The 20,870-nt window shown below is 38.0% G+C and overlaps 1 protein-coding gene across 5 annotated transcripts in view; it reads left to right on the forward strand.

Moving 5' to 3' along the window:
- Positions 1 to 20,870, forward strand: part of znf618 (zinc finger protein 618) — a 48,027-nt gene that overhangs the window by 8,083 nt on the left and 19,074 nt on the right. For 2 of the 5 annotated variants that reach the window (XM_086053553.1, XM_086053557.1), the window contains exons 2-10: positions 66 to 441; positions 4,448 to 4,525; positions 6,748 to 6,807; positions 11,862 to 11,951; positions 12,286 to 12,366; positions 13,968 to 14,057; positions 16,258 to 16,347; positions 19,858 to 19,935; positions 20,202 to 20,246. In XM_086053553.1, coding sequence (XP_085909679.1) covers positions 90 to 441; positions 4,448 to 4,525; positions 6,748 to 6,807; positions 11,862 to 11,951; positions 12,286 to 12,366; positions 13,968 to 14,057; positions 16,258 to 16,347; positions 19,858 to 19,935; positions 20,202 to 20,246 — 964 coding nt within the window. In that variant the 5' untranslated portion in view covers positions 66 to 89. The remainder of the gene's footprint in view (positions 1 to 65; positions 442 to 4,447; positions 4,526 to 6,747; positions 6,808 to 11,861; positions 11,952 to 12,285; positions 12,367 to 13,967; positions 14,058 to 16,257; positions 16,348 to 19,857; positions 19,936 to 20,201; positions 20,247 to 20,870) is intronic. The other 3 variants (XM_086053554.1, XM_086053555.1, XM_086053556.1) reach the window with 3 other exon arrangements.

Consider the following 20,870-nt stretch of genomic DNA (forward strand, 5'->3'; position numbering starts at 1 on the left):
TGTTGCATGTCTCATATCATTAATGTATGACTTTGTCTGCTTCTCTGTCATTAATCATATGGAAGTTGGGGGTCGGAGAAGGTGGAGTCATGAGTGCACAAGAGTCACCCAGGGTTGGAGATGGCGGAGTCACGAGTGCACAAGAGTCTCCCAATCCCGCCAAGGAGGTGGAGAGCGGTGGGAGCAACGGTCCCCCTTCTACCTCTGCCGTGGTCAGCCAGGACGCCAGTACCAGCTTGCCTCCAGTCACGATCAAGAAGGAACCGGGCACCACGGAGACGAGCAATGGTACATTTGGTGACGCCAACCCAGCGGAGATCTGCGTTGTCATTGGAGGAAACGACGGCAAAGCAAGCGGAGGCGGATCTCGCAGAGGCCAGACGGAGGGTATGTTCGCTCTTGGTACTCCTCCCCCAACCAAGAGCACAGACTCGTGCATAGGTGTGTGACCACATGTTTACATACTGTACACTAGGCCTGCACGATATGTCGTTTCAACATCGCGATTGCGATGTGCGCATGCGCGATAGTCACATCATAGGACGTGCGATGTTTTAACTTTTTTTTTTTCTTAGAACGCGCAAATATTTTTTTGCTTCATAAAAGTAGCAAGCTACTCCGTGCTCTTACACAGCCTGTCTCGCTGAACCCTCCCTCCTACCAATCAGTCACCGGCCCCTCCCCCCCACTCTCACAGCCGCTGCTGTCTGCTCAGACGACATGGAGGAGGAGGAGACGACGGCAGAAGCGGCAGTGGATTTAGTCAACAAAAGAAAGACTACATCCAAAATATGAAAGTATTTTATTTATATTTTGGCTAAAAGAAGATTCAGAAAAAAAAAACATCCTTTGCCAACAGTGTCGCACCGTTGTTGCTGCAATCGCCATCACAAGCCCCTGTATGACCAGTTCAAACTAAGAAGTGGGACCCGAGGTGAAACTTCATCTTAGGGCTGCTCGATTAAGCGATTTTGAACCGTAACCGAATTTTCTGGATAAAACGATGTTAAAAACGTTCAACTCGGCACGTTCAGTTTTGTTGTTTTTGGTGTATCTAAGTGTAGCCCAGTTGTACTTTCTGTATTGTGTTCTGTTTGTACATTCTCTTCGTATTTGTAGTTTCTGTTACTCTTCTCTTCGTATTAAGATCTCTGTTTTCCGGTGGTTACTTCCGTGTTTGTCATGCGGTCACGCGAGTAGCGCGTTCAATCCAATTGCTGAAATGCGTAAGCGATTGTCCGCTGGCCGAGGAGAAAGTGACACGTGGGGGATTGTTTGCTGCAGGAGCCGACTATCTGAGCCGACTGCCGAGTGAGTGAGGAAGTGAAGTGGAGCGTATGCTCAACTGACGGAATTGGCCAGGTCGATGGTGAGCTAGGAGCCCAGGATTAAAACTTGAAAATTGCCTGGAATAGAACTGAACCATTCTGAATCATCCCTGCTCTGGTCGGGCAGGTAGGAGGCTGCATTTTAGCCAGGCGATCCCCTCCATTGAACTTAAATTGACTGGCATTTTGAGTTCAAAGAAAGAAAAATTAAGTTTAAATAAAAGACATTCAAAATACTTCATTTTTCATTATGTTTTATTTTACAAAGAAATCATAATCGTAAAATCGGGTTTGAGAGAAAATAATCATGACTTTCTTATTAGGCAAAATCGAAAAGCCCTACTTCATCTATTCAAAAACACAATTAGACGCCTTTACCAGCATAACCCCTTTTGATAAGAAGTCCAAACAGCACCGAAAAATCACGGTTAGAGGTTTTTTATTTTCTTCTTTTTTTTAAATGACTCAAGGGACTAGGGTTCCTGCTCTTTGATTTTTATTTTTTTGTTTAAAATATGTTTAATATTTTTCTGCTGTTTACATTGAAGTGTGAAATACAATGTTAAATAATCTATTATGGTACAGAGACATTGCCTCCATGCTCCCTTTTTTTTTTTTACAGCAATCCTTAGTCTGGATTAAATGATATTATATGAATACAATGATGTCATGGTGAGTTAACCAAATTATTCCCAAACAAACCTATTCAAGTTATCCAGTGAAAATTCTCCTATTTTTAATATCGCAATGTATATCGCAAACCCCCCAAAAATCGCAGTCATTTTTTTCCAATATCGTGCAGCCCTACTGTACACATGTTAAAACAGGGCTCAGCATCTTAAATACTAAATGTAAAGTGAAAGTTTAGACCAGCAGTGCAATTATTATCAAGAAATTTTGCACTCTGCTATCAGTAGAACATGCATCCTTGATATTTCGGTTTTCTTGCTGTTCCCGGTACTACTCTAACTTAAACGGCGCACGGGTGTGCCATATCTATGTATTGTTGTTGTTGTTATGTATTGATATCTATAGTAATGACAATAAAGCCACTCTGTTCCCAGAAACCATTGCATGGTGCATTGACCGCAGTGATACTGTTAATCAAAACAATGTTGCAGATTCACAGACAACTGTCAATCCTCTTCTAAAATAGATAAAAAAGATAACACTTTGATTTTTTCCCCTCAACTGTCAATCGTTTTACGTGCTAATGGCACTGAATTATGGAAGTTGGAATACATAGAAGGCCGTGGGTCGGCCTTCTTTTATGTATTCAAACTTCCGTAATTCAGTGCCAGTAGCACTTAAAAAGATTCTGACAGTTGAGGAGAAAAATTCAAAGTGTTATCTTCAAAAGAGACCAAAACTATGCTGATACTCCAAATGGTTCAAGTTACAGCATCAAATTTACTTTGGTGCACCTTTCGTTCAAGTAAAACTGCCAGGTGGAATTGCAAAGGGTTAACAGAACCTTTGAATGGCTGTTTAACTGATACGTCATACAAAATGAATACAAATTTAAACATACATTTCTGTGTAGTAAATTATAAGAATATCATTTATAGTAGGGCTGCACAATATATCGATATCACCATATTGGCACATGCAATATGCATATCGCAGAGACATGCAATAGTTTTCTTATGGAATTGTATGCTTTGTCTGAATTTGACCAGTCAGATGCAAACTTAAATATGCATCGCCATCCAATAATTGATCATTATCTTGGGAAATTAGAAATATTTAGCAAACAATATGTTAAGCTTGCTTATTTTGCTGCATGAAACATATTTTAACTTCTTCCATCGCATAGTATAAAATTAATTCCTTTAGGTGGATGTTAAATATTGCAATAATATCTATCGCTATAGTGGAACACCCAAATCGCATATCGCTTGTTTTTCCAATGTTGTGCGCCCTAATTTATAGTAATTATGCCGATTAATTGGTCAGGCCCAACCAATCACCCTTGCTCATTAACAAACGAGTGTCTAATGTTAATAATACTGTTTGTCAGTCACTGATATTTTGTGTCAGGGCTATTCAACTAAATTATTCAGGGGAACACATTATCGAAAACCCAAGGGGCCGGGGGCAGGACCGCCACATTAGCGATAGCAACATGTTTACAGACCGAGCGTCGGAGCAAGGCATTGCTGCGGCTCACTCAGGCTTCTTCCTTTTCTCCTCCTGCTTTGGGGGGAAACATCTGGCGTGAAAACACTCGGCCTCTCCTGCTCTGCAATCCCCTCAATTTAACGTGCTAGGAAGAAGAGCTCTGAAGCCGCTTCCTTATTCTTTTTCTACTGTCAAAAGAGAGGCATAGCAGTGCACAACGCCACAGCGCCTCCTACCTTCCCAGGCGGTGTGTAACATAAGAATGTGTACATGTGGCAAACATCTGTGGTTCTTCTTTTTAGCTGTCTTCCCTGGGCCGGACCAACATGCTTGGTCGGATGATCTGGCCACTGGGCTGCCAGTTGAAAAGCCCTGTTTTATGTGATTGTTGCAGTAAAAATAACTGATTTCTTGGCAGTATTTACACTATTGTAATTGAAAATCGCGACACTTGAAGACGCAAACCTGTGTTGCCTTTGGAATGGCAGAACCGCCACAATTCCAATTCCAATCCAGATACCCGTGTGTAGTTGTAGTGTCCTATATTTCCTTGCCACCTTCATTTGTTGCCTGCATTTTGCTGATACTAAAATATGTCAGCCTATATGATCTACGTATCTATGTGCACGAGCGCACGCACACAAAATGAAAAGGATATGAACAGAGACACAATTTTTTAAACTTATTTAGTGTTAGTAATGTTCCTAGATAATGTTCTCCTATTGGATTAGGATGCATATTTAGGGTGTTATCTCACTCAGCGCGGCGAATGCTTGCGACTTGCAAGTGTTCTAGCACTTAGTGAATTTTGGTTTTGTCAAGGTTGGTTTAAGGTTGCAGAGATGTTCGGCAGGTGCCTTGCAAACAGATTTAATGGTCGCAAGCAATTTTCTTTGTTCAAAATTCAAGGGGGCCCCGCAGTGTGACCTTTTCAGTGCTAGTGCAACTTAATTCAGTTGAATGCTATATGTACTGACAAAACCTCTCTCCTTTTTTAGGTTCCTATGTATGTGGAGTTTGTGGGAAGAAGTACAAGTATTACAACTGCTTTCAGACGCATGTTAGGGCACACAGAGGTAAGAGATAGTCCCAAAATATCATGCACAAACATTTTCACTTCCGGCAAGTAGAAAGAAGACTGCAAATGGGATTTTACATTTAACATTTTTAAATACTACTTAACATTTTATACAGGTGTATATAGCCATTGCTGTTCAAAAGTCCTTTCACCAATGTTTATCATGATCATCAGAATAATCTTTTTGTTCAAGTACTGTATGTATAAAACACAAGGAATTCGTATCCGGTAGTATGAGCTGCACTAGTATTGCAGTAACAAGTAGCAATGACAAAGAAAAAAAAAAAACACATGACAAATAAGTACAGAGTCTTTATGTAAATTAAGAGTACCATTAGTGCTGTAGTACCAACCAATGACAGCTGTGCAAATGATGTGAAGAGTCATCAATCAAAACTAAAGTGACCAGTAGTGCAGTAATTACAATACATTGACAGTTGTGCAGATGATGCAAATAATTGTCACATCATTAAAAGTGACCATGACCATCATATATAGCTAGAAGGCTGATAAGTTTATCATAGACCTCCACCAAGGCTAAACTAGTAAATAAAAAAATAAATAGAACCCAAAGAGAAAATGCATAGTGCTTTGTATTTGGGATTGTATGTACATCTATGTGTTAGCGAGCAGGTTATATAGGATGGGGAATAGAATATTACTCTTGTGGCGGGATGGTGCTATTCATGTCATGGTGACTTGTAATACAGAAAAACATAATAAAAATCTGTTGCCTAATTCATATCCACAGACAAAATAGTGTGCCGTACCTGGCTATGCAGTGCTACAAACTATAGGCCTAGATAGACCGATCCGACGTTGGCAAACTGTGACCGACGCTTACCCCCTGTGGCGTCGGGCAGACTGTTGGCACGTAAAGCAGGAAAAATACACCGCAACGACAGACGGCGACGCTGACCATTTAAGTACCTTCTGCGCATGCGTGAGGTCTAATGGTCTGTGGATACCCTGGCTCGCATTGTGAATGTCACATGTCCAAAGCCAGAAAAAAACGGTGAGTCGTGACGTTCACAATGTGACTCACTGCTCACTGTGGCTCTTTGAAGTCAATTTCTGTTGACAGCAGAGGGCAGTAGAATATCATAATGGCTGTGCTCTTTGTAGGATGAAAACGGATGAATTAATTTGATTCATTCTTATTCCACCAAGGCAATATTAATCAGAATACGGTGTTTGGACTAGTAGGGGCGGATAGAACATATTATTGGAAAGAACATTTTTGACTTAACTTCCACTTTGAGTAAGAACCAACATGTCATCCAAATGGCATGAACTAAATAAAATGTGTTTACAGTCTCACGCCAACCCTGAAATGTCATATCCCTGGTTGTAATGTTGTAAGAAGTCATTTTTCAATAAAGTTGTATCTGGCTGGAGAATTTCTAGAAAGTTTTCATAGAAAGTGGGGCTAGGGGAATTTTGTAAAGATTCCACGCTACACTGGAATTAACAAGATGTTACTAGAATCGACTGAACATTTGGTTGTCATTTATACTATACACAAACATATAAATGTGTTGTTTATTCATAATCAAACATACATGAAATATTATTTAAACATTGTAAGAGTCACCAAATACAACAAATTACATTTTAATTACTGAATAGTTCAAAAACATCACTGTTACTGAAATAAATACATTCACATTTCACATTTCAAACTTATTCACAAATAACGGAAGTCCCCACTCCTTTAGTACGATTATTTATTTATTTTTAGAATGGAATAACGTAAATTACAAAAAGATCTGTCTTTATGAATACAGTCAGAGGTGGGCATTTTACTGAATTTTGCTGGTCCTTCAGCGGTCAGTGTATTCGTCCGCCATTCATCAGTCCGTCATTTTTCATGAAGAACCGAATTGTAATCATCAGTCCGTCAGTTTATTCTGTCAGTTAGATCTTCAATCCATCAGTAAACGACCCCCCCACCCTCTACAAAAAAAAACGTCAGTAAAACGGGCGTCTGTCAGTGATGAACTTACAGACGCGGTTAGTGACAATTACTCTGAAAATCCAATTCCATGAATGCTTAGTCCGTTATTTAAAAAATATGTCCCATCAATCGTCAGCAAACTGAGCATCCATCAGTGATGGACTGACGGACCAGTTCGTCAGTCTGACGGAATGGCCATCTCTAAATACAATATGTGTGTTCGTTTGGATAATGGCTTATTGCTGATTTCCGCTGTGTTACAGAGTCTGAGAGCATGGTTGCGGATCTACAACCAACGCCCAACAGTGAGTATACTTTTAACAGTGAGTATTTTATTTTTTACATGTTTTTCTTATTTAAAGTTTAAGAACAAAATCAAAGGTGAGCGGAGACATTCTCCCCAACTTTGCAGGCCAAAACTCACTGTGTCAGAGGTCATTTTGTTTGCCGGGAACTTTAGCATCCTTCCCAGGATTTCCGCTTGAAGTATTATCAGGCCTAATAATTCTCCTACCTCAGAGTACTTGAGATTTTTAAATCTTCTACATGCAATCTCTGTAGTCAGTACATGCCCACTAGATAAGGCAGTACTATCAACACGAGAGAGGGACACAGAAGCCCAATTGTCTTTTTGCTAACACAGACAATCTGTATTTATACTAAAAACACATACAAGTGGAACCAAAAGGTCCGTTCGAATGAGTAGACCTCAGAGGATGCTTAGCAACAAATTATGATAAATTAAATTCTTAATGATGCAACATGCTGTGTTGCATCCCTCCCAGGATTTATGCTTGAATTATTATCAGGACTAATAATTCTCCTACCTCAGAGTACTTGAGATTTTTAAATCTTCTACATGCACTCTGTGTAGTCAGTACATGCCCATTACATAAGGCAGTACTATCAACATGAGAGAGAGACACGAAAGCCCAATGTTCTTTTTGCTAACACATACAATCTGTATTTATACTAAAAAACACATACAAGTGGAACCAAAAGGTCAGTTCGAATGAGTAGACCACAGAGGATGCTTAGCAACAAATTATGATGGATAAAATTCTTAAAAGTTATGCGACATGCTGCGTTACATCCTTTATTTTAATTCCACAAGTAAATAGTATAATTGATAATTACGCATTATAGTTAGGTTTTTGAATATGATTTGTCTCTGAGAAATTCCCAAATGGCAGTGCTTTGCCATTTTGACTGCAAAATGGAAGCACTGCAATGTAAAAATGAAATGAAATCTGACTGTTTGTGTCAGAATTTTCCCACGCGTACCTCTAAATATAGTCCATGAAAACCATTGGGCTATATCTTTAACCCTTAACCCTTTTTTGAAGCTTTTCTGAGATGACAAGAACACCCTAAATTGGGTACAAAGTAGGGCTGTTCGATTTTGCCCAACAAGAAAATCCCGATTATTTTCTCTCAAATCTGATTTTACGATTACGATTTCTTTACAAAATAAAAAATAATGAAAAATGAAGTATTTTGAATGTCTTTTATTTAATCTTAATTTTTCTTTCTTTGAACTCAAAATGCCAGTCAATTTAACTTAATACACACAGAACAATCCATTGGGATTAACAGCATTTTGCTTACACAATAGATTTCAGATCTGTTCTTAATGAAACGAATAATGAAAGAAGAAAGTGCATATACCATCTGAAACGAAATCATCAACCTGAGAGAAGGTAGACAGTCAATTCTGTAAACCAAGCAGTCTGTCAGCAAGTCATTTTGCCAACCAGCTAGTGAATAGCCTTTCACCTTTCTCCCTGGTCTTACTTAAACATAAATCAATGATTAGTTTAAAACTGTCACTCAATACAATGCACTGTCAATCTAAGTACAGATGCATAGTCATGACCAGAGGTCCGTTGTAGAGGGGGAAAAAAGTGACACCTTTCAGATGTTGAGTTACTTGCTCACGGGTTGCATTGTACATGCAGGGCACACACTACACTACAGATCCATATTTGCCTGATTTATTAACTAAACGCTCACTTGTCTGAGCAAATAGCAGAATCGCCGGTAGCGCCGGTGTTGTAGTTTTTCTGGACTGCGCGCTTGTGGGAGGAAGCGGAAATGCAGAGGAAACTACAGTGGCTTAGATGCACCAAAATTAAAAAAAAAAAAATCGAACGTGCTGATTTGAACGTTTTTAACATCGTTTTATCGTCGTTACTTTACAAAGTAAAACAACTCAACAAACAGACATTAACTTTGACAGATCAACCCAACTTTTTTAAAGACAGAGAGAAATTATTCATACTTTCATATTAGTGATTGTTTTGTTTAAATATAATAGGGACAGCCTACTGGGGGGGAAAAAAATCCCTAACCATTACAGAAAATCAGCAACTAAACAGGGACTTGCACACAAACCCACAACATTGGCAGGGCAGAGGATGTTTAACACATTGAATATATTTTATTAACAGTTCTTAATGTTATGTTATCTGGTAAATGTTTATATCTACCATGGAATCTATGGAAATTATCTTAATTGCGCTCTAGCACCCACTAAGAAAAAAAAACAGACAAACTGCTTGTCACTCCCATTAGGAATGTCTCAGGCTAGATTCAGGCCGCAGGCAAATGTGACCCAGATCGGATTTTTTTGCCCACATGCGACCTGTATCTGATTTTTTTTTATGACAGTCTGAACGGCTCAATTCCGATTTTTTCAAATGCGATCTGGGTCGCTTTTGTATGTGGTCCTAGATCGGATACGTATCCAAATTTCTTCAATGCGACTGCGGTCTGAACGGCCAGAACTTTAATTGAATCCCACTTGAAACATGAAGCGTAAAGTGGACATTTATGGCGATCGCAGTAATTCAGCCACGGCTCGGATCGATTCATTTTTTACGTACGGTTATGATGTGACGTCATCGTTAGTTATGTCTCCATAAAATGAGATATTAAAGCGTTGCCTCGTGATTTTCCCCAAATACAGTACTGTATTTATTTCTGCCTTCTACCTAATCGCTTCACTGTATCAACGCCCTCACACATTCGACCACATTTACTTCCGCAAACACAAACACGACATCTGGAGTGACGTCGACGGTCTCTTCTTCTGCGCACACGGGCCACCGCGTGGTGACGCATGTGTTCATACAGCAGACAAGACCAAAGTCGCATTTATAATGTAATATAAACGCTTCCACAAAAAAAATCAGATTTTTTTAAAAAAAATACGAATTGAGCATTAAGACCTGCGGGGTGAACCTAGCCTTAGACGCATGAAACAATGTCTAGATCAGGGTTATTATAGTTTGGGAATTTTAATTATAGTTAGACTGCATGCATGCACCCAAATAAAAAGCTAGGATGCCTCGTTTACCAAGTTGACAAGACCTACATTTCATACATTGACAATTCCCTGCTAAATTCAACAGGAAATTTGCAATTCCCCCTTTAAAGTAAAGGGTTCAAAAAAAAAAAGTCGCCTGTTTTCGAACATTATCTCCTCCAAAGGCGTTTGTCGTATCAGCTTCAAATAAGGACACAGAAGAGAGTGAAACATTCTGATTAAAGTTGGTAAAAGGAAAACGTAACTCTCCCGTTTTGGATTTTATGAGGAAGACAGTGCTTGTTTACCTGGTGTGGCTGTACTGCTGCTCAGATCAGTGTCATCCCTGGCCTGGCTGCTCCCACCACGACAGAAGAGATTGTTAGTTTTGTGCATTTGGTCGCAACCTCAATTAACTTTTTTTTTTCTTTTTTGCCCTCTGTTTATCTGCACCACACATCTCATTTTCTGGTGGTTCCTGTAAGCATCTTTGTAATTGCAAATTGCATTTGCAATTTTTTTTCCAGAAAAATAACGGTTGTCGTCTGAGAGGCTGAGCCAATCACATTCAAGAGATCAGTTCAAATTTGTGTGTTGGGGGGGAGGGTGTCACTCATAGCCCCCCAATACAATGCAGTGACACAGTCGACCGTGGCAACTTTCCTTTTAAGATCGTGAGAAGCCAAAATCAAAATTATGATTACATTTAGATTAATTGCTCATCCCTAAAAGGAACATCCCGCGAAAGGCTCAGTTGTTCGCCAGCAAGGATGGGGCGAGCTTCATCACTTGAACAACTGCATGAGCTAATCGTCCAACAGTATAAGAACGTTTCTTAATGTACAATTCCAAGGAGTTCAAGGGTTTCATAATCTGCAAGCCATAATATCATCCAAAGATTGAGAATCTGGCGAAATTTCATCAATGTTGAGGCCGAAAACCAACCTTGAGGTGGCGCTGTATTAAAAACTATCATTATTATGTTATCATCATGTAAAAGATATTGCCATGTGTGCTCAGGAACACTTTGGCATTGTCAGTTAACACAGTTTGTCACTACGTCTACAAATGCAAGTTAAAGCTCTTGGCATGCAAAGAGAAAGTCATATATCAACCGCATCCAGCAATGCTTTCGGCTTCTCTTGAGCCCATGCTCATCTGGGATGGACTGACACAAAGTAGAATCGTGTGCTGTGGTCTGCCAAGTCCACAAATGTTGGAAATCCTGGCCATCGTGTCCTCCGGGCCAAAGAGAGAAAGGATCATATCGATTGTTATAAGTGCAAAGTTAAAGTCAGCATCTGCGATAGTATGGAGATGGACATATGTGAAGGCACCATTAATGCTGAAAGGTACATACAAGTTTTGGAGCAACATATGCTGTCAACCAAGCATTATCTTTTTTTCAAGGATGTCCCTAGTTATTTCAAAAAGGAAGGCGATATCAAGCCACATTCTGCATGTTGTAACAGCGTGGCTTCGTAGTAGTAAGAGTGCAAGTACTAGGCTTGCCTGCCTGCAGTCCAGACTTGTCTCACATTTGAAAATGAGTGGCGCAAAATACAACATTGTATAGTGTGTCAATGTATGTTGCTGAGCAACTTAAGTTGTACAGCAACTAAGAATGGGAAATAATTCCACTTACAAAGCTTCAACAATTTGTGTCCTCAGTTCCCAAATGCTTATTGAGTGTTGTTGATAGGAAAGGTGATGTAACATTCCTGTCCCGGGTTTTCTGGAACACATTGCAGGCATAATATTCAAAATGAGTGAATATTTGCTACAACAAAAACGAGATTCATGAGTTTTAACATGAAATGTCTCGTCTTTTTCGTGTATTCAATTGCATATACGTTTTTTACACAAAGTCACAACTTCACTTTAGGGTTTGTACTCAGGAAATGTCTTGAATGCATACAAAAACTCTTGATTGAGTCCCACCAATAATTTATACCAGTTTGGTTTCATCTTACTACTAAATAGTGCCTACAAGGCAGTGATTTTTTTTTGTGTGTGTGGCTCTGAATCAACACATTTTCAATAATTTCTCTTATATCTGCGCATCTGTAGGTGGCTTCCGTTACTCCTGTGACATCTGCGGCAAGAAGTATAAATACTACAGCTGCTTCCAGGAACACCGTGACCTGCACGCAGTGGATGGTAAAGGAACACGTTTCAGTTTGCTGAAAAAAACTGGAATAAACAAAAACTAAAAATAAACCAGAGCTAAAGAACAATTCTGAAGGAAACACTTTATTTATGGCTAAAGTACTGTATATTTGTAGCCCTACTAATAATCACTAAGCACACTGTGTTTGAATGTACCTTAATGTCTTTTATTAATTATTTATGTTGCTTACAGTTGTGTTTGGAGTTTTTAACCGCTGAGGGGGTTGTTTAGATCCATCATGACAAGTTTTGGGAGCTGCATTTTATGATAAGAATCATTTAGAATCAGCTTTTTTACGTCCATCTTCTGCCCTGTTCACTTTAGATCCTTACGAGCAGGTCATGATACCCATTGATGGCCTTAAAGAGGAGGAGCCGATTGAATCCTATCCTAAAATTGGACCAAGTAAGACCATTTATTAATGTCTTTTAATTCCACAGTTCAGCATTTTTGTGCACCTCACTTTAAATAAACACTTCCTTCTCAACTGATACCGCCACGTCGCTATCATACATTTTTAGCAGATGAAAACAGTGGTGGTATAAATTTGAATCCATTCATTCTAATTTTGGTGATGCATTATCTCAGTATACATCTATAATATTGTAATTGCGAACATCTTAACTGTAATATAATGCATATTTTTAATTATAACTTCAATTGTGTGTGTGTGTGTTGTGGCTTGGGGGGGAGTGGGGAGGGTGGATAGAATGTTATAATGCCTTTATACAGACAACGCAACCTCACTGGAACAAGAGGTGTTGTGGATATTTAAAAAAATAGATAAATGGAAATCATGGGTCACATAGCCCAGAAAGGTTGAAAACGAGCAAAAATACTTGGTAGAAAATTGCGATCGACGACAGGTGAGCTGTGATTGGTTATTACCTGATCCCTCAGCAACTGTGATGTCAGTCGACAGCAACTCATTAGCTTTCACATAACTTTAGACTCCCTGTCACAATACTGTGCTGGCATATAAAGAAAGCGCAGTATCTCTGACTAAAATGTATTTTTTTTAAAAAACACAGTCAACAATATGACAATGTTGATAATAATAATGCTGTGAACATAATTATTGTGATCATTTCATTAGATAGGCAGTAAACATTGTCCCAAAAAATGTGGATTTACCAAACAACCATTCCAGCCTTATACAACCAGGTGAAAGAGGACATTGTGAGGATCATCTGACATCTCATTCGACTCTGCAACTACAGATAGTCTGTGTCGTTAATATTTGTTGAAGTATATTTTTTAACAGTATTTACATTTTTCGTAAGATATTTTTTGTTGCACATTTCAATGTAATTGTTCAATATCCTTGAGAATTGAGAGATAACTGCACTTCAAAAGGATGTACTTTAATTATTTTTTTCTCTATCATGATCACCATATCAGTGGCATTAAAACCAAATAAAAGAAACTATCATTTATTGTGATAGTTTCTTAGGGAAATATATCATCCCCCAAAAAATGTTTTGGTGACAGGTATAGTCAGCAACGAAAATTATGGCAGCTGAAACTTTTAGAAAATAATTGTGGCGTGTATATGTTCACATTTTTTTGTGAAATCCTTCATATGATTCGCAGAGCCACGAACATTGGCATAATTTATTTTTTCATCATCATGCATCATGTAAAACAAAAGTAACGACCCTGTTTTGAAAAGATACTGGTGTTAAAATGTAACGGATAAAAGTAAAAGGTATTCTAAAAAATAAATACTCCGTGAATTACTGTACTGGAGAAAACTACTCAAGTACAGTAACAGAGTACATTATTTGTACCTCGTTACTTCCCATCTCTTAATATACGAAGTCAGAATTGGCTGTTTAAGTCATTTCCTCTTCATTTGAAAGAATGGTCGTGCTTTCTTTGGACTCACATAACACTGTACTATATTATAAATGTTATTATTATGTGGCAATGTACATTTATTTTCATTTTATTTTAAGCTTGATTTAAGACATTTTCCTGTTGTACGCGTTTCTCCTCTTCTGCAGAAACGGGCAGCTTTGTTTGTGAGTTCTGCGGGAAGCAGTACAAATATTTCAACCCATACCAGGAGCACGTTGCACTTCACACACCCATGAGTGAGCCCTTTGTTTTTATTTGCTATTTATTGCTCATAGGTGAAAGTGTTTTCTGCTCTTCTGTGAAATGTACTAGAAAATAACCTGAACATTTAATGTCTTTTAATGCCCTTGATTGTCTGTTAAATTGAATCTCTTCCTCCCTCTGCCCCAATTACTGTGAAGCCAATAATTACTGGTAAACACACCAAGCTAGTGTGTCTGTGTATTGTGCGGGATAACTTGCCTCTGCCTTTTTAGAAAATGATGAACAAAAAGTATTTGGAAATGAGTAACTTTCGCATGAAAATTCAACAAGGTTGTGAAGTCCACTACACTAACTTTTGCACTGGTGACACTGGTGCGACCAACTGAAAAGGTTTGACTCTCACCGCACAGGATTTGGTCACACCTGTTTTTGGGGAGGTACAACATGACCATATTTGCTGTTGTATAGTTGTCTTAACTGTTTTGTATTATGCAAACATTGACAGCAAATCAAGATATGATATTTACAAAATATTTAACTGTCACAAGAAGTTAGTCTGCAACTAGCAGTGGCTGCCAAAACAGGACATTTATTTCATATAATAAAAAAAAGGAATATGAAAAAGAAAACGGGTTTGCTTTTTTATGAACATTACGTTCAACTCAGTGGCCAACTTTTTTTTTAAGTAAAAATAAAATAACCCTCAGAAAAACAAACTAGCACATTTGAAAAACACTCTTGAGTTACAGAGTTGTTGGATTGGAGCAGTACGCATTCCCTACCTGGGAATTGATACCAGTACTTAAGGGTACGGATTTTCATTGCTTTTATTCTGTTTGTTGTAAAAAAAAAAAAAAAATTAAATAAATAAATATATGTTATTTTAGTTAACAATGAAATAAAATTTAAAAAATCAATTAACAATTATTTTTCAATATTTACAATTTGGCTATGAGCAAGAGAATGGAGTAAAAATAAAGATACCACATTTAACAATTAATAAAGTATAAATAATACAAACAATAAACGGACAAATACAATACATTACAAAATACAAATATCGAAGAAAAGTTATTCACAATTGCAATCTGTTTGACAAATTCTGCTTCTGCCGGTCGCTCCGTTGGCGTAATACGTCGCTGCGGACGCTAGGAGATGACTCAGACCGGTCCAACGTTAGCTGAAATCTAACGTCTTGAGGCTCAGCCTAATCGCTGCTAATTTTAATAGATTCATGTCACCGTCGACAAACAAGGGCACTTGGACAAAGTGAAGCTTCATTAGGCAATTTATTATGTCTATTGACACGCAGGCAACAATTGTGTGCTGACGACTTTATCCATTCTAGAATAAGAAACGCCATCACACTGGACTAACTTAGTTAATACTGTCAGTTTTGTCAGTAATTGTTGGATTTGCAAAATGGCCACAGATCAGTGAAGCATAGCTAATATTGAGTGACATTTTTAATGATTTGTTTTAATATTGGTCACAACAGATTTAAATGCAACAACATGATAATGCTTCTGCTGGTTTGTGATTTTGTTTCATTCGTTTTCATTGGTATAAATGTGTTTGTCGGTAGATTTTTGTTTGTACACCACACCAAACAGTTGACCTTCACTCTTGTGCAGGAAACTATTTTGCACAGTTTTTAGCAGAATTTTTGCTGAGCGATTAGAGACCTTTGAGTTGCACATGCCTATACTATATCTTCAGCAAAAACAAGGAAGTGAATTTTGCACCTTATGTTTGCGCGTGGTACTGCTGTGATAAGTAGAAGTCACAGAACGCTCAGATGGTTGGTCCAATTTGTGAAAAAGTAGTGATTGAGTGGAATTGCTATCTCAAGCTTAATTGTTTGAATCCTTGTGAATTGTTGCAATGGTAACATCACAAATTCCTGGAGGGATTGATTTCCTTGGTAAATAATCTTTCTTCATAAAATAGTATGTGTGCACGATATAATATGCATTCTTAATGGTACAAAATATCACATCTTGACACTGGCAGAAACTATGTACAGTATAGTCAAGATCATCGTCGTGTTTATTTTATTCCTCAAAGCATGTGTCTATTTAATGCCCATTATAGTGTAATGTCAACGGGCCTATGAATGGCCTGAGCGATGTACACGAATGTTTCACCACATGTAATGGATGGTTGAACGGCCGGCACCACTGCCGTTATAATGATAATAATAATAGTGTAATGTCATGTTTCTCCTCTTAGGTTCCTTTGATTTGACGGCGTCTCGGGTGCAGGAGTGTGGGAGCTTGGACATGAGTAAATTTGGTCACAGCCAATCTGATAAGATTAAAAGTACGTAAGCATGTGTAGTTTTATTTTCTCTTGCATTTGTATGTATATGTCAGGTTCACACCACTTGGGACATTAATAAATAACACACAATGTGGAGAGAAGACACTCAACACAATATTGTCTTTTTAGTCTCGAGGAGAGCGAAGGGAACTGTACAATTACAATTCGTCACAGCGCTCGGAAATAGCCCCTCTGCCTCCTCTCTTTTTATTTTCTTGCGTGGTCCCTAATTGTATATATAGAAATTGCTACTCTAAAGGGTAGGGGGAACATGTAGCATCGTGACAAAGAGTTCAAAGACGTGTGTGTGGGGGTGTGTGCGTGGGTGTGTGCGTGTGTGTGTGTGTGTGAACGTTCGTTGTTATTGTTATATTCTGTCCCGAGGACTCAACATCTAACCACGGGATGCTCTTCTAAGAGCATCGTTCCTATTTTGCAGCTGCGTCCTTCTCACATTCGACTGCCTTTACAACTTTGACTTACACGATTCAACAAGTTTATAATGCTGAATGAATACCTTACAATACTTATAAGAGGGGATAATTTATGTACAATTATTCTAACAGTATAAATGTAGAGACAAAGACAAAGGCAAGTACAATATAGGTAGATTATAGACTTAATATTCATCATTCGTTTAATTACGGCATCAGAATAGTTTGTAATTAGCTGAGCTTGTCGGCACGACAAATTGTCATTTTGTTGGTGAGCAGATTCATAATTAAAAAAAACAAATAAAACAGCAGAAAACAATCAAGCAATCAAACTTTATTTCTAAAGTGCTTTTCATACAGAAAAGCAACTCAAAGAGCTTTACGTTGTTCTAATCAAGTTTCCTACCGCTTGTAAGCACACGCACAGACATTAACAGAGGCTAAAAATAATGGCCTATGATGTATGGCTGCAAATGTCTAAAACCATCCAATACTGAAAATAACGACATTATGACCTTTGGCATATGCTCTGGTCCAGAAGATACAATTTTATCAAAGAATGTGTCGAACATGTTCAGAATTCGTACATACGACTGAAATTAGAGTGTGCATAAGAACAAAAAAATCAACCTTTGTCGTACACACGGCAGTAAGTGATATGTGTTGATAAATGCCACCTGTTCTAAACTACCATGCTCGCACGTTTATCCTCATTTGCATTGAGAAACACCTGCTATTGACTATATATAGTACAGCATTCCCTTTAATAAAACCAAAAGCATGACAAATAGGGTGGAGAGCATCTCCGAGACGGGCATTGAGGTACTTGTCTGAGAAGTGGAAACAAATAGCAATTAATGCAAGTGATATCAATAAGAAAAATAGCTGTTTAATTGAGCAGATTACATGCCGCAGGAAATAGACACTGAGCACCCAGTCCAGTGATGTACACAAATGGGCAAAATTATTGGTACCCCTCTGTGGATCAAAGAAAAACCCACCGTTGTCACAGAAATAACTTGAATCTAAGAAAAGTAATAATAAATCAATAAAAAATATACAGTAAGTATTCCCACCTACGGACCTCTGTCAAACGGAAATTACCTCATCCGGGAAAAAAAATGTATGGATTAAATTTTCTACTCCTATATTACATTAACGATTGATTCCTAACAACGGAAGTTCCGGTACTGTATCCGGAACCCATAGGGAAGTCTGCAGTAGCGTAAACTCAAGCAGCTCCCGCTCATACTATGGAAAAACTGTGACCGCTCCGCCATCATCGGATCCAAAACGGCAACATGTAAGTTACTTCTTTGGCATGCGTTTTCCTGAAATTGCAAAAGATTTTAAATTTATTCATTTACGTTTTTGTCTGAAGTTCATGACATCCAAACGAAGAAGAACGGTAATTACCGTGAAAGAGAAGAGTGAAATGCATCCGATTATGCTAAACTGGACACAAAGTAAAAAAAACATCCAGCAGTCGAAAAAAAAACAACACTTGGAGTCGGAAAAATTCCAATCTACGAGAAAAATCTTGATGTAAAGCCACCGTCCAGCAAGAGCGCTATGGAGATGGCATCAAAAATGCTTATGTATGCACAAGAATCCCCAGACATCAGTGATGATCAATGGGACCGTTTTTTTTGCAATTAGCAACAAAACTGTATGATACGCAGACAAACATTTTCATACAGCAAAGAATAAAGCCAACACAACAACTCAAAAAAGACTTTTTTCCCAAGTCTGAGAAAAATCAACACCAAAATACAGTACAGTTTACTGTAGTTAAGTACTGTACTGCATTGGTGTTACAATATTTACAGTATATTTTCAACAGTATTTAGACCATGTTTGTTATACGATACTGTATTTTGTTCATATATCTGTACTTTATAGTTTAATTTTTGTTTAATAAAATTTGGGGGGAAATTATTTTTTGGGGCATTATATTGCTTGTGTTGTTACACGTATTTTGTTAACATACTTGCACGTTCATACAGGACATGTACCGTAGTCGTTTCCCACATAAGGAAATTCTGTTATAACGAAAGATTGAACAAATGTAAATATAATTCCTTATTAGGGAATACTTACTGTATATGAATATACACGATTTATTTTGAAGTGTCAAACTTATGAAACAGGCACGGACAACAATAATGGTAGCCTTAACTTAATATTTTGCACATAACCTTTTGAGACATTTACTGCAATCAAACAACTTATGTAAACTTCAGTGATACTTCAGAACCGCTCAGCAGGTATTTTGGCCCACTCTTGTGTGCAAACTGATCCAGTTATCTCAGGTTTGTAAGGTGCTTTCTCCAGATGCCAAATTTCAACTCCTTCCATAGATGTTAATAGGATTTAGATCAGGACTCATAGCAGGCCACTTCAGAATAGTCCAGTGGATTTCTCTGAGCCATTCTTGTGTGTTGAGAACGTAATTTTCACGTCACCTTTCACCTATATCTATATATATTTGTCAGAGTCAAGTTATTTCTGTGACCGCTGTGGGTTTTTCTTTCATTAACAGAGGGGTACCAACAATTGTGTCCACATTTGTAAATCAGACCCACTGGCCTGGCTCTCTCAGGCACATTTTCAAAACAAATGGAGGACAAAAGGCTTACTTGTTTGCTTCACACTTGATGGGTAAAGCGGCATTTGTATAGAAGCAATTAAAAAGTAAAATTTCCATAATATTTTCCATTTAAGAATATATCTCACCAAACAAATATTAAGAAGTGTGCCTGTGCCAATTGCATCAGACTATCAAAGTCCAAATTCAAATTGTATGCAATATTGTTTTGATACATGAGAAATCTTCTTTTGTTTGTTTGTTTTTATGTCGGTTAAAAAGATGGAGTGAAGAGCTGTAATTTAACATCACATTTAAATGTGAAATGAACATTGGGAACATTTTTTATGAGATGCTTAGCATGATTGAATTAACAACATCAATTGATGCATATGCTGGGAACTAACATTAAAATTGCTTTCAACATAAAATAAAATATCACAATACGCAGCATTACAATTTGCGTCTACTATTTTTGCTTTTACACAGACAGTCAGTTCAGACGGAAACTGGAGAATGCATTACAGTCTAGTCTGGTTGACACAAACAGTTCACGGAATTCAAGTGGTGAGTCGTTTTATTGTCAAATTTCTTTCCTTGTGCAACATCAAATTTTCTTGTTTACCCACTAAAAAGTATTACTCTAACAAAGGGTGTCCTTCTTTTCATTGATGGGCACTTTACTTAGTCATTATTAGTTCTTTATTATTTATTACATGCGCCTGTGTTGCACATGTGCACAGTTTTGAACCAATAATAAATCAAAATGCAGAATTAAAAGAAGCAAACACGCCACAGTGATCATATTGACTCTTCTCCCCCTCCCTTCACAGGCACTCCAAGCCCTCTGGTGGCCACTTCCTTCCCTACACCTCAGAGTAAGTGCCAGCCCCACCCCCAAACATATACGTTTCCACTTCAAACAAATGTACAGTATGGGTATGCAGCTCTCCATTGCATGTCACTTTTGGTTCTCTGCAAGCCATTTTGTGTCTGCTCTCCACATTTGCTGCATTCATCATCACTGGGGAAAGAACGCTCAAGGGGATGAATATTAGGTTTATTGTACATTTGCAGGAAGCTCAGATCCGGGCTTTTCGAAATGTGTCACAATGAGCTTCCCCTGAGAGAATATAAACAGGACATAACTCCATTCAGTAAAATACAGGCCACAAATTATTTAACCCAACCTCATTTTCAACACTTGATAGTCGTTGCAAAGCCTTTGCAAAATTTTAATTCAACATTTTCAACCTAACACATTGAGTTCTGAAACCAAGCCATTTAATTAATAAGCACCGGTTACTCCCTCGTTATCCTTTTAAATGCCTTTAGTATCTGCCCTCGTTTAATGTATTTTCTGAGACCTAAATTCTGAATTTTCAGCCCTCTTTAAGTATCTCCTCTTTTACTCAAGGAGCAAAAAAAAAAAAAACAATCTATTGAGCTTTATAATCTGTAGCTGAAGTTAGCTCTGCCAATATTTTGTTCTCATTTTTTTT

This window comes from Filicampus tigris, chromosome 15 (genome assembly GCF_054856515.1).
Source record: "Filicampus tigris isolate MCC_2025a chromosome 15, RoL_Ftig_1.0, whole genome shotgun sequence".
NCBI classification, from domain to species: domain Eukaryota; kingdom Metazoa; phylum Chordata; class Actinopteri; order Syngnathiformes; family Syngnathidae; genus Filicampus; species Filicampus tigris.